The sequence below is a fragment of the Lycium ferocissimum genome, chromosome 4 (genome assembly GCF_029784015.1).
Source record: "Lycium ferocissimum isolate CSIRO_LF1 chromosome 4, AGI_CSIRO_Lferr_CH_V1, whole genome shotgun sequence".
NCBI classification, from domain to species: Eukaryota; Viridiplantae; Streptophyta; class Magnoliopsida; order Solanales; family Solanaceae; genus Lycium; species Lycium ferocissimum.
The window spans coordinates 34,721,708-34,747,919 of NC_081345.1; the positions used below are offsets into that span (position 1 = coordinate 34,721,708).

A 26,212-nucleotide genomic window follows, 5' to 3' on the forward strand; every position below is an offset into this window, starting at 1 on the left:
CAATTTTTCCTACTTTTACCCTTTTTCTCTTGAAGGGGTAAGATTATAAAAAAGCCAAGTATAAGCGAGTAATTAGGATCAGCTATTGTTTGACGGGGTAACGATTATAGAAAAGTCAAGTACATGGGGTAATTATAGTTTAAGAGAAATCTTGAATAAGACGCGCCAAATTTGGGGGTTCTTTAGGTACTCTTCAAATTGAAACAGAGGGAGCAGTATATATTTTCAGTGCCCATTGACTTCCGCTCTTTTTTTTGGAATTCATTGGATCACGCCTATAACAACCAGGAAATTAATTACCAGCATGTTGGAACAAAAGAGTCCTGAGCAAAATAAAGAAGAGAATTATCTGGATAAAATAACAGCTTTTATATGGTGGGATAGCTTGGAAGGAAATGAACATAAAGTGGTTTGAATATAAGGCAAAGCAGAATTCTGCCCTTTGGGATCACATTCAATTGTATACTTTTGCTTTTAAGTTTTGGTGTAAATCAGAGTACTATTTGTATTTCAATAATTCCTTAGATGATTGAATTTGTATTTTTCTGTAAATATTCAGCATATCTTAGTGCTGTTACCAATCAAAGATATCTTACTTAATTGTACTTCAAAAGAATCAAAACATATATTTAACGGATGTGGTCAATTTTAAATCTAAATTTAGATTGCCCTTTGTAAACCCTGAACAGAACTGTTTGAATTTATCCAAGTAAGAAATCCAACTGAAAAATGGTGTATTTGCCTGTTAGAACTTAGAAGTGTGTTCTCTGATATGTATCTATTTCCTAGTTTATGCTGATGAAGAATAATATGACTTTTCTGGAAAGAAACATAAGACTGTATACAATAAACCAGATGCTCGGCCCTTCCCAAAACCCCGCACATAAGATGAGGTTTTGTTCACCAGACTGCACACGCGTGTCAAGGCAATTCGTACGTGCTGCTGTTTACAAGGTTGCTTAGAAAATCTCAAAAAGGTTAAAAGCTTGATTTGGGAAGTCTCGATAGTGAGGATACAACACTGATTTTTCTGGTTCTCATATGGTCTTCTTTCCTGAAAAATATCAGTTAATGCAGTGTTTTATATTGCAAATTAAATTAAAGGAAAAGAAGGGGGAAGAGAGGTCGCACAGGAAATAAAAACCATTGACCTTTATTTCACAAGTAGCACCATAATAGCCTCAAGAAAGAGGTCAAAATCTGAATCTGCAAAGCCACAACATAAATTGGCTTAAGCAGATGTAGATAACCAACCACACAAAACAATAACTGCAAAACCTTAAGTACAATTAATGAAAATCATTCTCCTTAATTAGAAAAAAAGGTACTAATAACAAACTTGATTCAAATAATATCACTTATTATGTGTGAAACATATGAAAAAATTGCTATCAATCAGATATTAATAATATCCAATAGTTTAGTTCGTGAATGCAATCTCTTCGGTATGAAAGGAAGAGGAGGCGGAACACCATGCATCCTCAGTTATGAACTGCATCCATGAATCATCTTTATCTTCTTCTAATTCCATGCATGATGAAGAAGAAGTTAATGGCACTTCTGGTGATGGCATTTCGTAATCGTGGATCATCATCCCTTGATCTTGAGGTGCCAGAAATTGTGCACTAGATTGCCCTAGCTGCTCTTCTATTTCTGGACAAACTCCATTCTTCTTGAACACACGACACAATGCGTATGAGTCCTGCATGCATGAAAAAAAGAAGCAAGGATATAAGTTACTTATGGCTGATGTAGGAGGCATTATTTTTATGAAGGGGTTCAACATCTATATATATATATGCACACACACAATTTGATCATATATGCATAATGTAATTTTCTGGCAAAAAGGGCTCGGTCGAACCCCTAACCCTTAGCTTCGCCCCTGCCTATGGTGCTTGGCTTTTCGGAATTTTGAAGTGTCATATAGAGATTCTCCATTCTTTTTGAGAGAGAAATTAAGGACATGATTAATTTTGATAAGAGTTGTAAAGATTGTTACATTAAGTTGCCTAACATATAATCTAGATAACTCTCCATGATATATTAATAAATTTAGTAACTTAGAAATTAGGTAGATAATTTGCTAAAACCATTAGTAGAGCCAGGATTTTTACTAAATCTCGTAGGAGATTATGTAGCAAGTTCATCTGATGACAACAAAATTTTAAGCTAGGGGTCTTATAGATCTTGAAGTAGTCAATTATTGAGGCTGAAGGATTTTGATTTGACATAAAACCAAGAAGAAAGCCTGGATAAAGTACAAAGGGTAGATACTATACTGAAAAAGACAAAATGATATGTCATTCAATGGTATACTTCTTACAACAACAAAGTTACAATTAATGGATTCTTCTTGTCCCCTCCTCTCTCTCTGCAATAGGAATAGTAGTAAACTAGTAATACATATCTTAATCATGTTTATAAATTGCTTAATTAATTCATTAATCTGAACCTGATTATTTTATATTAGAAAAAGTTTATTCTCTCTATTTGTTAGTAATTAACATCTAGAAAGTTTAATTTGAAAAAGAAAAAGAAGAAGGAACTTCTCCCGAGTTTATTACCTCATCAAGAAAACAAAGAGTCACGACAAGGGCATGGACGGCTATAGTGTCGTGATCATCTGTTGGCTTATATCAGGTAAATTGGAATAAAGTGAAAAAGCAGCCAGCAATGAGCCGACACCTAATTCTTACAAAATTGAAAGTGATATGTGGTTGGGGAAGCCTACTTTTAGGTTAAATCCAATTCATATGATGATTTCATTTTTCTGTAAGGATGATTCTTTGATTCTACCAGATCATTACAACATAAAAGAAAAAAAAAAATCAACAATAAAGCAGGTACAGTGATGATTTGGAGGCTAGAAAAATTCGGTCAGACGTATACTACTTTCGTCTTATTATACGAAGAGACAAAGTGAAGACAAAAAACTTTTGTCACCCGAGAGATCTAAAGTGCAAGTAACGAATATTTCAGCTAGATTTGTTTATTTCCATTATCATTAACAAGAATCTTATGTTATATTACTACTAATTATTACTGCACATAAGAAAAGATGGAAAGATAAAGGAATGGAAGACTAACAACAAAAGCCCAAGATTTAATTTTCATGCATGCCATGCAGTCCACGTTCTTCGTAATCGATCACTTGCATACGTCTCTGTGACAACTAAAAAATGGTTTTCCACCATTTCCTTTCCTTTGGTGAAAGGTTATACTATTTGGTGTTTTAATGAGTTTTTACTTTCTTCTTTCATGTTTTCCTCATGTTTTTCTTGAAAGATTTAGTTCTATGCACAAATGATGTAAAATTAAAATATTTATACGATCGAATTAAAACTTACAAGTTACAAGTAAATCTCTATGATAAGTATGAATTCAAGTTTAATTTACAGTATTGATAGTGTAATAATTTTTTTCACACTATTAGTACTGTAGTTTAATTTAACTCCTGATAGCTAGCAGGTTTATTTCCATTTGTACCAGGTTAATTATAACTAATTAATGCTTATCATAAAAAATTACTTGTAATTATAGTCACATGACTGTGTTAATATGTTTTGTACTACCGATATATAAAACTCAAATTCGATATTTATTAATCAGTAACTGATGAAATTCGGAGTATAACTAACCTGCTTTAATTGGTAGGTTAAGCTGCATTAATAATTGGAAATAAAAAGACAAATAATAGGGGGCACATGGTAAAAGATTTATCTTCTTGCTTTCTACTCTTTAACTATAAAAAGCTGTGGGGAAAATTCTTGAGCACCAATGCTTTTCCAGCAAATTACGGCTTACAATATCTGTGCTTTTAAAGTCAAATGCAGTCCTGTATCCATGGGAGTATAACAGTAAATTAGAGAGTCGAAGCTTGATCTTTTATCAATCGAATTTCTGTTGATATCATAACCCCCGAAAAAAAAAGAAGAAGAAAAAACTAGGAGAAGGTGGAAGAATTGGTTAGCACGAAGTTACCTTTTTAAACTCCAAGAACTAAAATTCTTTTTACCAAAAATTAACTAAAGGGTGCTAAAAATTGCAGCAAGGTCGATAATGATGGCATTAGTATTCATGATTCGAGTACGTATAGATCGAAGAAAATACTGTAACTTATAGCACAGTAATGTGTGGTCAGCATTCAGCAACATGTTACATGGTACTACTTTATATTTTCTTCTCTTTGCCTTTCTCTTCATCTTGAATATAAGAAGAAGAGAAATAAGAATCATATAAGCAAAGAAGAAAAAGTGGTGTCCACAAGAAACAAAAATCAGTGTCGAAGAGTATACTGACATTATAAAAATTCTTTATGTATATTGTCAATATATATAACTTAAATCAATTGATAAATTAGAATCATAATACGAACTACGTACCTGAATGCCGGAGGTTCCTTCACACTCTTTATCATCGATTCGGTATTCATGCATAACCCAATCAGTCCTCAAGCCCTGAGGCGCTCTTCCCCGGTAGTAAACCAATGTCTTCTTCATCCCAATTGCTCGATTTTGGGATGTTACTCTACGATCTTTCCCTGTCGATTTCCAGTATCCAGCTCTTGTCGCTCTATTTGTTCTGAATCCATTTGGGTATTTTCTATCCCTTGGCCCAAAAAAAAACCATTCTGGATCCCTACTGGGCAAAAATGATTTTTCTGACCCAAAAAAAAAAAAAAAAAAAGGAATGAACAATATAAGTACTGAAGAAGAAGAAAACAAATGATTCTTGAAACTTAATCATTCACTAGAATGACATATATAGTTTAGAAATAATCATGTATAATTGCTAGATATGATATGCATGGCGTTGTTACTGGTTCAAGATCTTACGTCAATGATCCATGATATTGAAATTTATGGGTTCTCGTGATTTCTTATTAGCCACCGAACACACAACTCATTTATGTTATTAGGTTTATAGTTTATTATATGCACATACTTAATGGAGTTTTCAACACATATACAGAATTTAGGCTAAAGCTTTTGATTTTTTACCGAACCCGTACCATATATTGTACATCCGCCCTCTCTATATATAAGTGTCCTATTAATACATTCGAGCCAAAAACAATTGTCAAATCGATAAGGCAAACATTCATGATTCAACTTAGGTTTCCTATGTTTTCGTGTCTTCACTTGGAGCCTTGACATTCCAATAAAAATAGAGAAGAAGAAAATTAAAACAAGAAAAGGAGAGGAAAAGATGGAGGAAGAGGTTAGAACCTGCTAATTGCCAAGGCTCACATTTGTAAAGATCAATTTCAGGAATAATGTCAAGTTCAATCTCTAGACCATGAACTTTTCTCTTGAGATAATAATTGACAAGCTCTTCATCAGTGGGATGAAATCTAAAACCAGGAGGCAATCCCACAGGGGCCATTTCTTCTTTCCTTATTAGATTTAGAGTTAGTATCTGTCAATCACATGTGTATACATTTTATATATATAAAGAATTCAAAGCACAATACCCCTTCTTCTAATCAATTTTCACTTTTTCTCTTTTCAAGATTCTCATAAAACGTTTCTCTCAAGCACTACTACTCTCTTCTTGGATACGACTGTTTAATTAACATTTCTTAATTAGTTCTTCCACAAGCTCTTTATACTAATTAATTATATCCAAAGAAGAGGCAGGTCTCTCTGGATTTCCCTCGTGATTTAATTAAATGTGCTAAAGCAATTACGAAAACTGTTCTGTTCACACTAGGCTCTTGTCTCTAATGTACTAGTAGGACCATTAAAACTAGAATCAGTGTGGTAATTATTATATGTATAAGTTTTAATTTTTGTACATATGTATAAACATATTTTGACCAGAAAAAAAGAAGAAGATTCAATTGAACCATAGAACTCGCCATAATTTGCCTCTGTTTAACTTGTACGTCTATCATAATAATTACAAATTGTATTTGCTAGATTTCTAATGCATGTGAAACGAGATGAAGTAATTGGTTGAAAGAGCTAAAATTATTTTTTTTTTAAAAAAGAATCGGGGGTAGGGGAAATGGGGGAGAAGATTACAAGGTGGGAATCAAACCCTCACCAACAAAATAAAAGTTCGGGTAGTCAACCAACACCAACAAAATGAAAGTTCAGGTAGTCAACCAACTGAGCTACTAAGATTACCAAAAATACAAGAGTGTTGGTAAGCGAAAATTAGGCTAATAGTTTTCGGTGCTACTCTGTCCCCATGGGCCAGGTTTTTAGTAATAGTAAGCTGGTTATGGAGTCGCTAGATCTTTTTTTGGCTTTTTTTCTCATGCATGTTTGACATGAATAATTTTTTAAAGTGTCATTGAGTATGAATTAATAGATAACAATGTCACTCAAATTCGAATAGTTTTTACCCTTAAAAATTAAAATGTGGCCAAATAAAATAAGCCAGAGCAAATAACGCAGACATCATAATTTAGTTACTTACGCAATCTCAAGTGCTATATTTACAGTTAATTGGTATGAGTGTGCATTTATTTGCTAAACTATTGAATTTGCCACGCTTCGCGCGGTTATAAAATAGATAAGTGAATTTTTCGAAGACATCCTTTATAATTTTAGTTCTATAATAATAAATATTACTATTTAATTATTTGGTTAGCTCTAACACTCTTTGTACAACCAGTTTCACCAAAAAGTTATTTGAAGGAAAACAAAAGCGATATTAAGACTACAATGAAGTCTACTTACTAACTTTACATATAACTATTTAGTAACAAACATTTTTCGGGTAAAAGTACAAACATTAAAAATAAAAAATATATATAATCAAATTTTGTTGTCAATCATCATAATAAATCGTGTTCTCATTATAGTCAGAAAATTATGAAGCTTTTTGCCTATCACTAGTCAGTTAATCTCTAAATCACACAAATTTTTTATTATCCACCCCTGTTATTATATTGCTCATTGAAGCACAATCTCATAAGAGAGCATGTATGAAGTCAATTCTAATGTTTGTCACAGTTCACTCAAAGTATCAACATTTCAGGTAATGATTGGGTAGAAAAATATTTTCGTTAAATATTTTTTCTAGGAACTCTATGTTAGTTAGCTTTTTCAGCCAAACTTTTCTTTTAGACACATATATTCTTTTACCAAGTCGCTCATTTTAATCACTTATTTTTACGTATTATAAGCTGAGTTTCTTAATATTCTAGTTTAGATATGTTTTGTCTTTTCCTCGATTAGAAATAATAAACTTAATAAAAAAAAAATCAACTTTTTTTCTTACAACCTGTATTGATGAAATTACAATTCTATAATTTCTTTGATTTTCTAAAAAACTAAAGAAGAGAAAATACTTTTCAAGAAAGTTCATTTCACATATTTTTATTAATAGGTTACTTGGACTTGTTTTTTGTTTAAAGTCGGTATTAACTCCATTTGGTAGTTAAAAGTTCAAATTTTGGAATAACACAAAGAAGGAAAGTAAGAACCAATTTCGGCCACAAATTTTCATTTATGGAATAATTTGCTATTTCTTTATTTTCTTTCCACTACATCATAATCATAATAATAAATCTTGAAACACATTCGGTGTGATCCATAATCGTCAAATATTAAAGATCTTAAATAAGGGTCTTGAAATACTTAAGGAGGGATGGGGTTGGGGGGAGTAAAAAGAACATAATTAATTAGACATTGTCTTAGCAAAATGTGAGGGGAAAAAAATGTGTTTCTTGATCATAAAAATATGCTACATCAATATTATCTTGTATTTTTATATAGAAGTGATAAATGGAGTGAAAATTAAAGCCAAAAGAAAAGAATAAGGGAAAAGGAAGAAATTTTAAAAATGGACAAAGAAGAAGAAGCCGCAAATTCCAAAAGCTTTATTCCTTTTTCCCCAACTTGTTACTTCCTCATCACCAAGGTAAACTCTCCTTTCTTCTTATAACAAAATTATGAATAAATATGCACACAACACTATTCCATATAAAAACACACTTTTATTGTATATATATAGTTGGTGCATCTCCATTTCACTTTCTTCTTCTCTACTTTCATCCTTTCATTGTTAATGATCTTAACAAAATTTTCCTCTTTCTATGACGATGTAAATTTTCTCAAAATAATAAGGTGAGAATTAGTAAATTAGAGAGTTCCGGGGAAAAATATGGAGATGTATATGTCTTAACAAAAGTGAAATGCCATTAAACCTGATCAAATAGAGAAAAAGTTATGCCTGACCAATATCTACACAAAATTCGGGCTGTAAATTTCTATCTAGTGAACCTTTAAAATATGATTATGTTATCCTATACAAATGTAAGAATTCTTAATAATAAAGAGATCGACATCAATTTAGAATTACACTCAAAAGTTGACTTTCATTTGTACCATGAAAGTACTTCAAATTCATATCTATCTCTCTATTTTGTTGACATCATGGTCACAATAACCTAACGAAATCGAAAAACGACGTCATTGAACAAACTGAGAGGAAGCGTTTCAAGTAAATAGTGAAAATGAACGGAAAAAGGCCAAGTGTCTTCTTTGTATATAATATGGCATATGAAACAAAAAAGAAAGGGAATAAAGTATAAACAAAATAAGAAGGAGATTAAAGAGTTACACATATATTAGCCTCACCGATTAGTAACTGATGCGGCTCTTCGGTCGTAATTAATGAGAACCTTTAATTAACCGGCTTTTGGATGTTTAAGCACATATATTGGAATAATGAGGAAAGAGACTATTGGGCATATTTGGTGGAAAGTAAGGTAAGTGTCTATTTAATTTTAAGCAATTTATTAATTTTGTAGATTTAATAATTGAATTTTTGTGTGGAAATTCTCAAAAAATTGAGAAATAGATAAATGCATTTCCTCATCAATGAGGCATGCCACATCACCGGGACCATGTCTCTCCTTTATATATATATATATAGAGATTTTACTCCGTATAGTTTGAGTAATTTGCATTCAGTATCCTTATCTTTATCATCATTCAACATAGATACATTAAGGCAAATGAAAAATAAATCAACCACATCACACGCGCTTGAAATGCGACCCTTCTTCAAATACTACATGAACGCGGAGCAATTCTTGCACCGAACTGCCCTTTTATATAAGTTGTCAAAAATGAAATGCCATTTCGCAGTGCCTCACAGGTTGTGTCATGTGTGCGCAAACGACGTTGAATTGAATTGTATAATATATGATCAAGTGCATAGTAAACCTGGAGAATAAAGGATGCCATCGACATGCTTTGGGCCTAAAAGTGGACTAGTCTTGGAAAACACACACACAAAATCTACTACAAACATTTAATAATCTCTTAAGAATTTTAAACAAATAAGATGGTGTTGTAAATCATATATATCTTGGTTTGTGCAGTAGATTTCCGACCACAAATTACACTAACTCAGAATAGGTGAAATTCGAGGCCTTCTTTGACGTTAAATGTCACGATTTATGTGGCGGTGACTTTTAGCTTAAATTTAAAGCTACTTTTTTGCTTTATTACCAACATTTTATGATGTTTTTTTCCACCGAATTGATATGAGAAAAGTTGCAACTTACAGTATTTTTCATATAGTTTTCAAATATATAAATTTTAATGTTAAAATATTGAGTTAATCTAATCTAATTTTGCTCTAAAGTTTAATCAAATTGACTTTTGAAAAGCGAAAATCTGCTTAGCATAAATTGGGACGGAGGGAGTAAATTTTTCTCAACATGTCTTTGTTTTGGTCCCACTCATGGCTGTCAGTTTTCTACCACATTGGACCACATTTTGGGTGCGCATGTACATATAGATAAAGAGATGCAGAAAATGTAGATATAGAGAGAAAATGATACCCTACATGATAATTAGATTGATGAAAAAAAGTTAATGTGTAGAAAGTCAATACCCGAACCATACAATTTTCTTGCTTGAACAAAATAAAACTTAAAGACAATTCCTACCAAAGGATTTTTCTAGAGAAAACATGCATGGTGCGTTCTTGACTCCCCCTTTTAAATAGAATGGAGAAGAAAAAAATACAATTTCAAAACAAAAAACAAGAAAGGGAAACTAGCTATGAGTTGTTAAACTGTAATAAAGCTTTTGGCAGGTGCAGTAGCAGGGGCATATGGATGTATTAAGCATTGTGTCAGCTCTAGGACTAAGGTATTGATGAAGAAAGCATAGCATTCATAATTCTCAACTAACTCCAAATAGATCTCTTTCCCTTTTCCCTTATTGAATTCATGATCCAACTTCTCATCTGTACTGTGTATTTAAAGAATGGCAGTGAAGCAGAAGCAGCTGAATTAAATTCAAAAATTGGATCAGGAAGTGGAGCAATTCAAGGCAGCTTTAATTTGGTGGATAGTGTTGCCTATAAGGTTATTAACTGTGCTTACTGATTCTGGGCTCATTTTGGCTGATGATGACAAACTGCTCACCAATATCTGGAACACTACTGTCACTAGTGACCCACCGCCTCCCCTGTTGTGATCTCCCATGGTACCGTTAGATGCCTCGTGGGACCCTCGGTCTTGTTGGCCATCTGGCGATATCGTAAAACCCGAGGGTAGCAATGGGATGTAGGTGGTGTCTTCACCACTCATTACTATATTGATGGACGATAATTCGACCGGGCTGTAGACAATTAGTGAGCATGATGAGTCTATGCAACTTTCTTGAAGTATCAGCATGTTATTCTGGCTAGTATTATAGGCCTGCAAAATGTAACATTATCCTGGTTATCAAAAAAGGTAAAAAAACAACGAAATTGATAGTTTAGAGGGTAAAATAATATTTAGTTGGTTGAGTGACCTTCTGGTGCAATAGACTTAGTTAAGTGATTTTTCTGTTATAAACAGAGAAACATGACTTTACTAGGTAATTTCGGATAGTTGAGGGACCCTTTGAGAACTGACTCAATTTTTAAGAGAAAAAAGAAGGGAAAAAAGGAGAAGGAAATCATATCATTTCATTGTAAATATATGGATTTTGGAAATTTACCCTGAGCACAGAAATACAGTTCCCTGGATGAGAGCCATTTGCAATGTGAGCTACCTCTTGTACTGGGTTTTGGTTGGAAAGAACATCCCACTGTGTCAAGATAAAAAAAATCAAATACAATAGAAGAGTTCATCAAAATAATGAATATGTTTGGATTAGAACAATGCAAGTACACTTTAATTTAGGCAAAATGTTGGTCTCCATTCAAATTCTAGAAGCTTAGTAAATTTATGCACACCTGAGGTCGAGTCCTTTCGTCCCTAAGGAAATTGAAGACATGTTGGGGAAGAACTGGGAGCCAAATGGTGGAAGCGGAACTGATGACTACGCCATTGGGCTGGCCAGGTTTGGTGCTCTTTTGAAGGGTGGCTCTGACTTCAAACTCGTCCGATGCAGAAATGTTGTTCCACTGGTGTCCATTGGATGGGCTTATGCTGGCACAGAAGTTGCTAACCATTCTTTGAGCCACTTTCATCATGCTCTTCTTCCCTTCTGGTGATGGAATCACTGCCACCATTGCATCACAAACGTATTAATTTCAAGCAAATGAAAATTTTCTTCACATTTTGAGGAAACTCTGGCTTAATAGGTCGATAATTAGATACTGTATTTATGATTCATATAACTGGTCCTTGCTAATTTGGAAATGAGGAATAGTTGATTAATTGATTAATACATGTAATGAATGAATATTAAATAGTGGAAAAGCATTTGAGAATACCTCCTCCAAGTTCACGAGAAGAGTTGCCGCTAACCATAAGACAAGCATATCTTTCACACATCCTCTGCAGAGAACCAAGCCATCTCTCTGTTCCAAATGCCATACCACTATGTATAAGATCTCTATATAGCCTATGAATTGAACCTTTCTCTTCCACTTCAACATGTTCCACCCAAGTTACCTGTTCCACAGTAGTAACCAGTTAGATATAGTACTACTAATATGGAATTGTTGAGCTTAATCACAAAATCATGATATTAGAGCCATTTGGATAACCTTGGAATAACCATTGGGCATGTCTTGTATCAAGCAACCAGATGGGAGCTTATGAACCTTGCATGAAGAGGGAGGGTACATATTTTCTTGAGTAATATCATAGGAAACATCAACAATTGCCCATGAGCCCGGCTCAATCTGCTGGCAAAACCGTAGGAAATACAATTGTCGCGTTGGGACTAATGGCGAAAGCACTTGCAGTTCTCCATACATCTGCAAGTAGCAGGGCAAAATATCAGCCTTTAATAAAAGATGAAAATAATTTCAAGGAAAAGATGTAGTTATTAGTTAATATATTTTTTTACCAATTGTAATGTACTACTTCGACTGCCCATTACATCACATGATATTACTTCAAGTGTTCTTGCCTTTGAAACAATTGTTGGAAAGAATTCCGCCCATTTGTTCTACAAAATTATGAGAACAAAGCAAAATTTTCACTATCAGGTTATTCAAAAGATAAATAAAAAGACCGTGAGCAAGAAGATAGACTAACCGCGTCCATAAACATGTCGACTAACGCTAAGCCATTCAAGATCACAACACCTGACTCCCTGGAAGCCTCAATACGAACATTTGGATTTTTCAATGAACTGTTAGCCTTTGGAAAATTCTGGCCATAGCTATCGAGGTTAAGTACATCTCTGCCATCAGCTGTGGACTTTGTCCACAAAGGTTCGTTAGTTTGTAAAAGCCTAATCAGTTCCTCCATGGCATTGCCAGCAATACCAGCCATAAGGGACTTATCCATGTCTGAAATATTCAATGTGGGACATGGTAAACTTGGAATAGTACTCATCGAACTTCCAGGGAGAAGATCGAGATCAAGTGAAGGGACGGTTAGTCCAAAATTAGACATGGACATTAAGCTTAGTGAGGAAAGATGACCAGGTTGCATTGGTGGGAGTTGTGAAATAGGCCTTCCCATATAGTTGGCAGCAATACTTGAAATTTTGTCAAGCTGCATATATATGGCAAGAAAAGAAAAATAAGATAAAGAGAAAATGGCAAATAAACAAATATGGACAAGAAATTATTAGATGAAAAGAGTGATATGGACCTCCTCTTTTAGTTGCAAATTCTCCATTCTCAATTTTTGTTCATCAAAATAAGTGTCTTCAGAAACTGGAGGACCTCCACAAGATGGACATATCACATTCTTGATGGCTTCCCTTATTGCTATGTTTTCACATCTAATTCTATCATTTTCTGCTCGAAGTATCGAATTATCTGCTCGCTCATGTTGACTCTAAAATCCAAAACACATTTAATACAAAGAATATTGTTATATTTATATACGAAAATAATACTTTTAAATAAAACAAATCAGATAACAAGATCAAAACCTTCAATTGAGTCCTCCTATTTTGGAACCAAAACTTAATTTGACGAGGAGCCAAACCCAAATCTCTGCTTAACTGCAATCTAGTCTTCTCGTCTGGATGTGGACATTCTTTGAACACGCTACAAAGTACAAACGCCAAACCTCATTATCTTCGTAACCAAAAAATTGGTACTACAAAGTACTAAATTAAGTAAAGCATTTTAAAACACCATGATTGTGTTTTTCCTTATAGATTTTAACTTCTATTAGTACAAATTAATATTTACACTATCTAGAAGATAACAATAAGTAATTGTCCATAAAAAAGTGAAACAAGCAAACTGAAAAAATAAGACATTGTACTTGATACAACTGGTCAATACACACTGCATTTTACACTCTCAAACGCGGAGCTTGAGAGAAAGCTACAGGTTTAGCAGAACTCAATAGCTTTGGTCAAAAACTTATATTTGTCTTAAAAAATTCACTAAATATGTACAAATAATTTATCCAGAACACTCTAAGATGTTCTTTTTAGAATTCAGAACCTATAAACTCATAATTCTGGCTCCGATTATAGAAGTTAAATTATTTTTTCCTAATAACAATAGTCAACAAGAACTATGTTAGAGTGTCTTACGTTTCAAGCCTTTGAATTTGGTGAGCTGTGTGTCGATGGAAACGTTTCTTTTTCCGGTTAGTGTCAGAGGCGTCACCGCCGCTGGAGGAAGCAGCACCACCGGTGGCAAATTCCATTGATGATCTCTCTTTTGTTGAGACTCAACAAAAAATTTAATGACAAACCAATAATCAATAACTCCTATAGTAACTAGTAGTACTAATTCCCATCATTAACACATGAGTAAATAATCACTTGTAATGAGAGAGCTAGCGAGTAATATTACCAAGAAGAATGGATATATGATGAATATATTATAAAGGAAATGAAGATGGGAAGGGTGGTGTATATAAGTAATAGCATAGAAAAAGGCAAGACTTATGGTTGATGTTATAAGAAAATTATAACGGGAGAATATTTGGAATAAGGTAACGGACGGGAAATCAGACATATATATACTAAATGATAAATATGTAATGAGCATGAATTGAGAGAGAGGATTTGGTGGAGAAAATTAGAAAGTGAGAAACGGATGGATAGAGAGAGAGAGGGGAAGGTGGGAGTAATTAAGACAAGATTGGAAAATGAGGGAGAAGGAATGTATACAATAGGCAACAGGCAATAGTGGAGAGGGAAGACAAATGCATAATGTGGGAGGATCGTAATAAAATTACAGCACAAAAGCGCTCTTTAATTTAATTTAAAATTATATATATATATATATATATATATATATATATATATATATATATATATATATATATATGTGTGTGTGTGTGTGTGTGTGTGTGTGGGTAGCGTTGGTTCGACGAGTAGTTTCCCACATGCGAGACCTGGAATCGATTCTCCTAGTCTTAAAAAGGTGATTAGCACTAATGATCAGGATATAGTTGGTTAGTTAATAGAAAGAGTAATTAGTTGAGTTTGTTAGTTAGTTAATGAGCACATGAGGTGCACGTGATTAGTGGGGTCTATATAACTAACTTGTACTGATCATTTGCATATACATTGAAATGAAAATATCTTTCCCTTCTCCTTCAATATTCAGTTCCCTACTGTGCTCGATCAATTAGGGCTCCATTGTTGTTCAAATCAAGCGTCAATACTCAGAAATTTCACATGGTATCAGAGCATAGGTCATAGGGATCGAATCACAACAAAGAAATCTGAGTTTTCCGCAGAAAATTAAAGCTTTCTCAAAGTCAATACGACAATGGCGGTTACTGAAGGTCCAACAATGGCGGCTAATGAAGTATCAGCTTTGGATCATAATCATCCACTCTATCTTCAAGCTTCAGATGCTCCGGCGTAGTTTTAATACCGACATAACTCACAGGGCCAGAAAATTATGCCTTGTGGAGTCGATCGATGAAACTAGCCTTAAGAGGAAAAGGTAAGCTTGGTTTTGTGGATGGAACATGTACAAAAGCTAAGTACAAAGGAGATTTGGCTGAGCAATGGGAAAAATGTAATGCAATTATTGTATCTTGGATTGGTTGCACAGTAGCGAGTGAATTGTTACCAGGTATTATGTATGCATCAGATGCGAAAAGAATTTGGTCAGATTTCAAAGAAAGGTTTGAGAGATCGAACTTAACTAGAATCTATCATCTGTGGACTGAGATAGTCAGTTTGAGGCAAGGAACTGAGCCTGTGACAGTTTATTACTCGAAAATGAAGGATTTATGGGATGAAGTTAATGTAATGGTCCCATATCCTAGTTGCAATTGTGAAGAATCTGCTCCATATGTAGAACATTTGAAGTCTCAACGATCGATACAGTTCCTAATGGGACTTAATGAGACATACAATCACATTAGAAGCAATATATTGTCTGCAAAACCAGTAATGAATGTGAATGAGGCCTATGCAGTAGTGACTCAAGAGGAGAGTCAAAGAGTAATTGGTATTGGTGGAGCATCTAGAGACCCTTTGACCATGTTAGCAGGGAAGGCACCACCTTATAATCATTATAAGTCTAGGAATTCTGATGAAATTTGTGGAAACTGTGGTTATAAAAGACATGCCAAACTTGATTGCTACAGAGTTCCAGGATATCCTGCAGATTTTAAGAGCAAGAAGAAAGGGAATATGCCAAGTTCTAACAGACCTGCACAGCGAGGTTGTCACGACCCAACCCCGTAGGCCATGACTAGTGCCCGAGCTGGGCACTCGTACACACCCATTAACTATAATCAACATACTAATAACTTAAGCATATGCAAAGGTAAGACGTCGTCTCCATAATCGGTCCACAGCAAGCATAACAAGAACTTATATATACAGAAAAGCAGATCGTCGCCCCAAAGCTATCACATATGCATATACACATAACGGCATGGCGGTAAGGTTTGTCATAATGTGGGGACGCCCGAACACAAACCACACAAACATAATTGTACACTAACTACCCACAACCACACATATGTCTACGAGACCTCTAAGAGTCATAACGTAATCATATGACGGGACGGCCCCGCCGTACCCCCGAATATACATATAAATACACAACAAAAGTGTATCCGTACTCACGTATAGGCTCCGAAGCGGGAGCGCTCCAAAATAGCGAATAGATATCCTAGGGCGACGGATCACCGTAACGGGCGTGTTCGCCGCGGGCATGAAACGCACCCCCGAAGAAAGGGGTCGGTACGGAATATGTATCGAGCATGTAAAGCATGGGATACAAAATGATAACGGTGCTCATAACCGAACTGGGATTTATAGAAACGGGTATAATCACCAGAAAATCAACAGACCTGCCTTTGAAGCACATATCATGCATGTCAATATCATGTCATCATATCATCATGTCATCATGTCATCATCTACATATATACCGTACCCGGCCCTCTAGTGAGGGACTCGGTGAATAGAATCATATCATCATATATATATACCGTACCAGGCCCTCTAGTGAGGGACTCGGTGGAATAAACATATACATACCGTACCCGGCTCTCTAGTGAGGGACTCGGTGAATGAGATCATGTCTCCATCATATATATCATACTCGGCCCATCCCGCTGGCCGGCGCCATCATCATATCATCAAATATACCGTACCCGGCCCTAGCGAGGGACTCGGTGAGAACAATGCGGTGGCCGTGCACGAAAGCATACCGGCCCGGACTCGGTGAAAGAAGTAATAACAGCTAGCACGAGCAGAGTAGTGAGAAACCACATGCACACAAATCGTCAATCCAGACTCAATAGATAAGTAGACAAATCAACGCTCGAGTATCAAACGATAGTCACACTTAGACTCTTGAAACATCATTACGAAATATGTCACATGACGTCTCGGGGATCATAAACATGTATCAAGCCAATCCGAGCCCGCCCATGAAAGTTACGGGCATTATTCACTCTAGGACTTTCTACGAACATATCGAAGCGATCCGATTCTGTCTATGAAAGTTACGGCCATTATTAGGCGTAGAATCCTTTAAGAACAAAAATTCTTTTTGTAACGTTGAAATCCAATCATACCAAAGGCATAAGGACCATAATTCTACTACATTAAGAATGCCAACATTAAGAGGTGAATAAGAGTCGTAGACATGCTCGGATCGTAAGAATAGAGTTACCCCGAGGCTCGTATCATAGCCTACTTACAACTAAGACATGCCAAAAGAAAGAAAGGGTAAGCTTTACATACCTCGTCCGCTTCCTAAGCTAATCCGAATTTAAGTCTCGGCTTCTCATGATCTACAACAACGTTATTAGATACCAAACATTAGCCATAGGCACTTAGGAATTCAATTCTAAGCTAGCACTTTACCTACAGAAATTTGGGCAGCATTTCCCCTACAAATTCAACAACCCGGAGAGTTGAACTCGGCCAAATCATCAACAACAATACCAGCCACCATACTAGCAACATCAAAGAGTAATTCAAAACGCATTCTAACATTAATAGCTCTTTTCTACACAATTCGACAACATTCCATTTACATTTAAATCAACACATATAATCAATCCAACATCATTGCTCACGCGTTCAAATACCAATCCGAAATCATTCAAACAAGATTCAAGACACTTCAAACAATCCGCACAATATTCAAAACAACCCAACCAATACACAATGCCACCCGAAACCTTCCAAACTTGACAAGAGTAACACAACACATTCTTTTCTTCCAAATTCATGAACTATAACAACAATCCACACGTTAACAATATCATTCTCTTAAATACAAGAAACTATATTAAAATCACATTAACTTCCAAATCAGCCCACATGAGTATAACTTCAACTTGAATCGTTAAACTTTCATTATCATCATAGAATCCACAACAAACAACAACCAAAATACTACATAAAATTAGTTCATTCCTTCTACACCAAAACAGCCCATATTCGGCCACAACATCAACACCATAATCTCATGAATTTCATTGATTTCCACATACTACAACATGCGCCAATCATCCATAACACATGTAAAAGAAGATTGAACCTTACCTTTTCCACTTAGTTCTTCACTTGGCTAGGGTTAGTGATTGCAAAAACGAATGGTTGGCTTACTCCAACAACTACTCCACGTTAATTAGGACCTTCCAATTGGTTGAAATTCTAAGAGAAAATTATTTTTCTTGATCAATTCTTGAGGCACCAAATTCGCTCACCATGGCCGAATATTGCTCTCCATTTTTCTCCAAGTTTCTATAAGGTTCTAAGGTTTGTAAAGATGATGAATATGATCACTTGGTCATCTTTTATCTTCATATATTATTAATCCATGTGGCCCCATGGCCCACTCCACACACACGGCCACACCTAGCTTGTTTCATGAAATATTAGTTTCCTTTAATTCACTTTAACCCCAAATTTTCCTTAATATTCCATACCAATAAAATTATAAGCAACTTGTGTCTTAAAACAAAATCGGAGATCAAAAGTCTCCACCTCGTATCCCGGAATAGTCTTGTCCTTAACTTATCACAACTAGTTCGGAATGTCCCAATGTACAAAATACGGGATATAACAGAGGTAACAACAGGTTTCAAGGGAATAACAGACTAGCAGCCAACACAACTACTGCAGATGAAGAATATGCACCTAGAACACAACAAACAGGAGGTCATTATCTCACAGATGATCGATATTAGCAATGGATAAGTAGCAAGCCATCTGCTAGTGACTGCATTTCCAACATGACAGGTATGATATCACAATTATCAAGTGCACATAACTGGATAGTTGACTCATGAGCCTCACATCATATTGCCCCCTGTAAAGAGATCTTAACAGCAAAAAGAAGTTTAGAAGAGTATCAAAGTACAAGTCCCTACTGGTGGAAAATGTTACATTGCAAATACAGGGAATGCCAAGATATTAGGAGATCAAATGCTGAAAAGCGTATTACATGTTCCAGAATTCAAGTTTAACTTGCTCTCAGTATCTAAGATAACAAAAGAGTTAAGGTGTTCAGTCTTATTTTTCCCTGAATTCTGCATATTTCAGGAACTTTACACTGGGAGAGTGATGGGGATTGGTAAAGAAAGTGAAGGACTATACATTTTAAAGGAACATGTGAAGCATACATTAGGTGCAGCAGTTTGTACAACAGATGATCAAGGAGTACTTTGGCATCAAAGACTTGGGCATCCTTCCATTGGTGCAATGAAACACATCTCTTCAATTAGTAAGCAAGTACACACTAGTATTCAAGAAAATTTTGACATATGTCCTTTGGCAAAGCAGCATAGACTAAAATTCCCTACTAGTACTAGCACTACCAATAAGTGTTTTGATTTGATACATGTAGATGTATGGGGTCCATACAAGACCCCTACTCATGATAAGAAAAGTTACTTTGTGACAATTGTTGATGACTGTAGTAGATACACATGGATTTGCTTGATTTCCTCAAAATGTGAAGTGTTTGTGGTTTTGAAAGACTTTCTTGCTTTAATTCACACACAGTTTGGTTTGTCTGTGAAAACATTGCGGTCTGACAATGGGACATAATTTTTTAATTCTCAGTGTAAAGAACTGTTTGCCTCTAAAGGGATTATTCATTAAAGTAGTTGTGCTTACACACCACAGCAAAATGGTACTGTGGAAAGGAAGCATAAACATATCTTGGAAGTCTGCAGGGCATTAAAGTTTCAAAGTGCTGTTCCAACTACTTTCTGGGGTGAATGTGTCAAAACTGATGTTTACCTTATAAACAAACTGCCTACACAGATTCTAGGTGGTAAATCTTCTTATGAAGTGTTCTTTCTTAAGGCTCCTAAGCTAGATCATCTCAGAGTTTTTGATTAACATGCTATGCAAGCAAGTTGCCTAAAGGTGACAAATTTGCTTCCAGAGCTAGGCCTGCAGTATTTGTTGGATACTCAGCAACTCAGAAAGGATATAGATTATATGATATGGTTGACAAATTGTTTTTTGTAAGTAGAGATGTCACATTTAGAGAAAATTCTTTTCCTTTTAAAGATAAAAGTCTTGACTCATCAGACATGTTTGAATCTGACTCCTTACACCAACCTAGTCAATCATTTGACAAACCTGTCCACTCTCCAAATCCCTTGATCACAGATCCTGCCCAACAATCTCCCACCAATCATGACATTCCTGATATTTCCTCAACTACCAATAATGAAACTCACCCTCATGATAATGATTAACGCCATTACAACATCTATCCACCCTCATACTGATGCATCTCCACTTCCTTTTGATGATTTGTCTCCTGCTAATCCTAGCGATGCATCTGCTCCCACTAATATATCTCTTCCTACTCTTCCCTCAGCCATTGTTGATTCCTCACCTATCCTTCCTTCTTCACATCCATCTGCTGAGATTGCACAACCTCTCAACAGACCCTCTAGGAAGACCAAGCCTCCTGTTTGGCTAAAAGATTTCATTGCTGTCCCCAAGCCATTTGACTCCTGTTCATACTCTTTATCTAATCACATTTCCTATGCCCACTTGTCCCCTTCATATCAAGTATACTTAGGTCACATGTCAATGGATGTGGAGCCTAAAACTTTCGTTGAAGCATAAAAAAATCCCAAATGGATCCAGGCCATGCAAGATGAGATTTCAGCCCTAGAGCAAAACAAAACTTGGCAATTAACTTCACTGCCTGTTGGCAAGACAACAATAGGTTCCAAATGGGTTTTTAAGATCAAGTACAAAGCCAATTGAGAGTTGGATAAGTACAAGGATAGGTTAGTGGCTAAGGGATACACACAAAAAGAGGGGTTAGATTACCATGAAACCTTTTCCCCAGTGGAAAAGATGGTGTCTGTTAGAACTGTAATAGCAGTTGCAGCTTCTAGGGACTGGGCTATTTTCCAAATGGATGTGAATAATGCTTTTCTTTAAGGTGATCTCATGGAAGAAGTTTACATGAATTTGCCTCAAGGTTTTCACAGACAGGGGGAGAAAAATGTGTGTAGATTATTGAAGTCCTTATATGGCTTAAAACAAGCATCAAGGCAGTGGAATATTAAGTTATCATCTCCCTTGATTGATGCAGGGTATCACCAAAGTTCACATGATCACTCTCTTTTCAATAAACACAGAAATGAAGACATAGTTGTGGTCTTAATCTATGTTGATGATTTGCTTATAACTGGTAGTAGTCCTTCCCTGATTGAGGATGCCAAACATACTCCCAACAAAAAATTTAAAGTCAAAGACCTTGGAACACTCATGTATTTCTTAGGGATTGAGGTAATGAGATCTGCAAAAGGCATACTTCTCAACCAAAGGAAATACTCTCTAGAGTTGATCTCCGGCATGGGATTAAGTGGTGCAAAACCAGCATAAACCCCACTTGAAATGAATGTCAAGCTCACCTCAGTTGAATATCATCAACATTTAAGTAGTTCAGATGACTCAAAGACATACTAAAAAGGATCTGCATAAGATTGATGACCCTTATTTGGCGGACATCACTGCTTATCAAAAACTGGTTGGTAAATTGATCTACTTGACAATTAGCAAACCAGATATATGCTTTGCTGTACAAGTCCTCAGTCAATTTATGCAGCAACCTAAAAGATCTCATTGGGAGGCAGCTCTAAGAGTTGTCAAATATGTGAAAAATGCTCCTGGATTGGGAATATTGCTTGGCAAAGACAGTGTTACAAACATGACTGCTTATTGTGATTCAGATTGGGCATCATGCCCCAATACCAGAAGATCAGTGACTGGATATGTCATACAATTGGGAGGATACTTGGTCTCTTGGAAGTCTAAGAAACATACTGTGAATAGAAGTTCTGCTGAAGCGTAATATAAGAGCATGGCTGGAGCTATTTCAGAAATAATTTGGTTAGTTGGATTACTAAAGGACTTAAAGGTCCCAGTGATGCAAAGATGTCAAACTTTGTTGTGACAACAAGGCTGCTATGCAAATAGCTGCTAACCCAATATTTCATGAACGAACAAAACATATAGAAATCGATTGCCATTTTGTAAGGGAAAAAATCAAAGATGGTCTAATCAAGATCGAACATTTGGGTACAAAAACACAAAGCTGCGCACTCATTTGCTCAAAGCGCACTCTATAACAATATTTTACAAAGGATAGCCGTTCATGGGTTATATTTTATGTTCTCTTACAAAAAAAAAAAAAAAAAAAAAAAAGTTTAGATGTTAATTACTCTTTCTCTAAATAGCTAAAACACTACCGTCATTTTAAATGCAGTTCAAAGGTTAATTACCTTGTCATTCTAAAAAGTTAAGGTATGTTAAACGTTTAAAATTTTCAAAGTTAAGTGTATACACCATTAAATAAAAAAAAAAAAAAATTAGATCGAATATCTCTATAACAATATTTTACTATAACAATCATGCTTTCTATGGAATGCAGCTTTCATGGTATGTTATATTTTATGTTCTCTATAACAATATTTCGTTATAGCAGTAAAACGGAATCGGAACAAATAATGTTGTTACAAAAAAGTTTGTCTGAAATGTTAATTACTTTCTTTCTCTAAATAGCTAAAACACTACCGTCATTTCGTGCGAGTTCAAAGGTTAATTACCTTGTCATTCCAGTTTAATAAAAAGTTAAGGTATGTTAAACGTTTAAAATTTTCAAAGTTAAGTGTATACACCATTAAATAAAAAATTTGTATTATTAGGTCGCCCAGAGCCGTAAGTCTCCCTGAAAATTGAAATATAAAATTATAATAAAGTTTATAAAAATATAAATATTATATTAAAATATAAATATTATATAAAAATATAAAAAATTATAATAAAAATATAAAATTATAATCTTAAAAATAAGAAATATTGAAATAAGATAGAAGATCGAAAAGATTGAGTGCACAGGGAAACATCCCTTGGCCGTTTTATTGGGTAGATTTATTGCAGCACACTACTTCCTCTTTCTTCCTTTCTCCTGTCCCAAATATATATCAGTCGTTTTAGTCAAATAAATTTATTTTAAATATTTTTTTAAAAAATAAATAATTTATCTTTTATTATTTACTTTTTACTATTCCTGTTAGTGAAAAGTAAGGCATCTAAAGAAAAAATAAAAAGGTAATTTAAGTAAAGACTATTAGAATTAAAATATTAAATAACTTCCCTAAGAAGCAAACAGAAATTTCAAAGAATGGATAAATAGACATGAAGTAATATTATTCTCTCTATAACTTTTTTTTGTAGAAACAAAGGATAAAGGAAGTATGTTAAATCTTGAAACTTTCATAATAAGAACACAGATAAATTTAGAAACCTTTTCTACTTCATTTTGGATTTCTTTTTTTAAAATAGTTTTACTGTCCACCCCCACCCCCGCCCTCACACCCCAGCCCCCCACCGCCTCCATACACCGCCCAAAAGTACCAGGCTGACTTGGTCAATAAGCAAAATTGTCAAGGCTCTATCTGCGACTTCAATTAAAATTTCAACTGTAAAATTGTTGCTTTACCAGATACCAATATGTTAGGGGTGGCAACCGGCCCAAATTTGAACCTTTCTCCCTTTCAAAATTTTAAAATAATCTAAAAACTTCAAACATTTTCTTAAATCTTCTTTTTTTTTTTTTTTTTTTTTTAGTTTCAGATAAAAAATAGTGCTCCATATTTCTTATTGCTAACCAATGCAAGTACTATTTTCATTCTGCAACAATTATATTTCACATAGTTACATGTGAGTATGCAAATTAATCCCCAACCGGCAACAAGTATATTTAAATTAATTGTCTTAATTAGTTTGAACTCAAAATTCAAATTAACTTATTGATCATCACATGTATAAAGTTGGCATAGTATTTACAACAAGAGACATGAACAGGAAAGAATTTTAACCATGTTTAATATTTCTTTTATTAGGTGTGTAGTTGTAACACTTTTTAAGAGAAATAATAAAGTCATTAATTAAGTCACAACACTAAATGAGACTGACGACTAAGTATTTTACTTTCACAATTTTAAAATCAGCACTACGGTGTCCTTAAACGACACCAAATTATACGTCGACTTTAATCCTATTGTTCTTGTGTTTGGATTCGAAAAAAAAAAAAAAATTATGTTGCGCTCGGCCTTTGTATCAAGTAAATAAATTTAGAGAAAAGACATCATTTGACCCTTGAATTTGGCACGAAAATTTAGTTTAGCAATTAAACTTAAGTTGTATTTATTTACCCCCTCAACAACTTTCAAGTTAATTAAATACCCCCTTACGTTGCCTGGACCAGTTGAGATCTGGGTGGTGTTCACCACTCGCCTGGTAATTGGTCCGTGTCATTAAATATTTTTTTAATTATTTTTATTTATTTAGTTTTTCTCTTTCTTCTTCATTCTTTCCCTTTTCTCTTTCTTCTTCTTTCTCCTCATCCTCACCACACTTGTAGCAACCACCACCACCGCCGCCGCCACCATGACCTCCACCACCACCATAACCACCACCTCCTTAAATCAACCCAACTGAAAAATTCCATCTTTGTCAAAGATTTTCTTTTATTAATCATATTTCCATACTAATTAATTCCTAATCAATTATTAAAATTCCTAAATCACATTTTTTCCAACATTAACTCCCACCCACGTGCCCCCACCCACCAACCTTTCTTCTTCTTCAACCCCCTCCCTCCCTCCCAGGCCACACACCAGTCCATTTGAATTCCATTTGAAGGGCGCCAGGTGCAATTTCTTCATTGTTTTTAAACAATGAAGAAAATTACCCAACCGGGCTCCATTTGAAGAAGCGATTCGTGAAATTTCTAGGCATAAATAAATTAAACTGTAAGAGTGAATGTCAATCAACACTAACTGGATATAGACAAAGTCTCTTCCTATTTCTTGTGATATTGTGTACGTTTGAAATATCAACATTTACATTTATTTACTACATTTATACAATTGCTTTAGTTGGAGAAAGTGGCTACGAAAAGTCTACAGTGATCTCACTCTTACAACGATATTACGATTTCGATTCGGGTGGAATTATGCTAGATGGGATTGACATTCGATATTTCAACTTGAAATGGCTGAGGCATCAAATTATGGGTTCTCTAAGATAAAATTAGATAGACAAATTGCTGGGCATAAATAAATTAAACTGTAAACTAAATTACACCATAAATCTAATCAACGAATGAAGAGAGAAGAGGGATGGAGCGAAGAAAGAAGACAGGGATGGGGTGAAGAACTTGGATGGCGTTTGACCACAGCTCCGGTGGCGGTGGAGGTAGTGATGATACCTGGATTGGAATTTGTGGGTGAGGAAGAAGGGTATAGAATTTGTGATGAAGGAATGTGGTGCTGAGTGAGGTTTGAATGACAAGGATAAGGAGGAAGATGAAGATGACAAATATGGGATTTTTCGCTAGGTTGATTTGTCGAACAAGATGTTTTCCGTGAAATTCATGGGGAAGGTATGGTAGTGGTGGTGGAGGATAAGAAAGAGAAAGAGAGAAAGAAGAAGAAAGAGAAAAGAATAAAAAAGGAAAAAATAAAATATTAAAAAAGTATAATTAAGTATAATAAATTGTCATCCAATTAGAAGAGGACATATGTACAAATTGAAATCATTTTTAGTGTTTTTTTCCCCTTCCATGCGCTTTTGAGAAAGGCATCACACTTTCTTGCCATGTCACCCGCTAAGTATATTTAATTAACTTGAAAGTTGTTAAGGGGGTAAATAAATACAACTTAAGTTTAGTTGCTAAACTAAGTTTTCGTGCCAAGTTCAGGGGTCAAATGATGTCTTTTCTCATAAATTTAAGATATGTATCTTGCGTATAAATTTTTATCACTTTAGTTTATTGACATGAAGACGAACTTAAAATTAAATTGTTTGAACTGATACAAATATCGAGTGCACAT

At 34.9% G+C, this 26,212-nt stretch overlaps 3 protein-coding genes across 4 annotated transcripts; 1 reads left to right on the plus strand and 2 right to left on the minus strand.

The window, feature by feature from the left end:
- Positions 1 to 1,137: 1,137 nt before the first annotated feature.
- LOC132054633 (NAC domain-containing protein 54-like) lies at positions 1,138 to 5,431 on the minus strand. Its single transcript, XM_059446608.1, has 3 exons — positions 5,232 to 5,431; positions 4,386 to 4,663; positions 1,138 to 1,702 (listed from the first exon to the last, which is right to left on the minus strand). The coding sequence occupies exons 1-3, from the start codon at positions 5,386 to 5,388 to the stop codon at positions 1,421 to 1,423; spliced, it is 717 nt and encodes a 238-aa protein (XP_059302591.1). The 5' UTR covers positions 5,389 to 5,431; the 3' UTR covers positions 1,138 to 1,420.
- A 4,363-nt stretch (positions 5,432 to 9,794) lies between these two features.
- Positions 9,795 to 14,500, minus strand: LOC132052512 (homeobox-leucine zipper protein HDG11-like). 2 transcript variants are annotated; one of them, XM_059444083.1, is made up of 10 exons: positions 13,926 to 14,498; positions 13,308 to 13,425; positions 13,022 to 13,210; positions 12,458 to 12,922; positions 12,267 to 12,368; positions 11,962 to 12,174; positions 11,686 to 11,866; positions 11,203 to 11,471; positions 10,965 to 11,054; positions 9,795 to 10,678 (listed from the first exon to the last, which is right to left on the minus strand). In XM_059444083.1, the coding sequence occupies exons 1-10, from the start codon at positions 14,039 to 14,041 to the stop codon at positions 10,286 to 10,288; spliced, it is 2,136 nt and encodes a 711-aa protein (XP_059300066.1). In that variant the 5' UTR covers positions 14,042 to 14,498; the 3' UTR covers positions 9,795 to 10,285. The 2 variants fall into 2 exon arrangements, with proteins under 2 accessions (XP_059300066.1, XP_059300067.1); XM_059444084.1 differs by having other exon boundaries at positions 10,425 to 10,598; positions 13,926 to 14,500.
- Positions 14,501 to 21,759: 7,259 nt separating this feature from the next.
- Positions 21,760 to 22,164, plus strand: LOC132053978 (uncharacterized mitochondrial protein AtMg00810-like). Its single transcript, XM_059446064.1, has one exon. It carries the CDS (start codon positions 21,760 to 21,762, stop codon positions 22,162 to 22,164), a length of 405 nt encoding a protein of 134 aa, XP_059302047.1.
- The last annotated feature ends 4,048 nt before the right edge of the window (positions 22,165 to 26,212 follow it).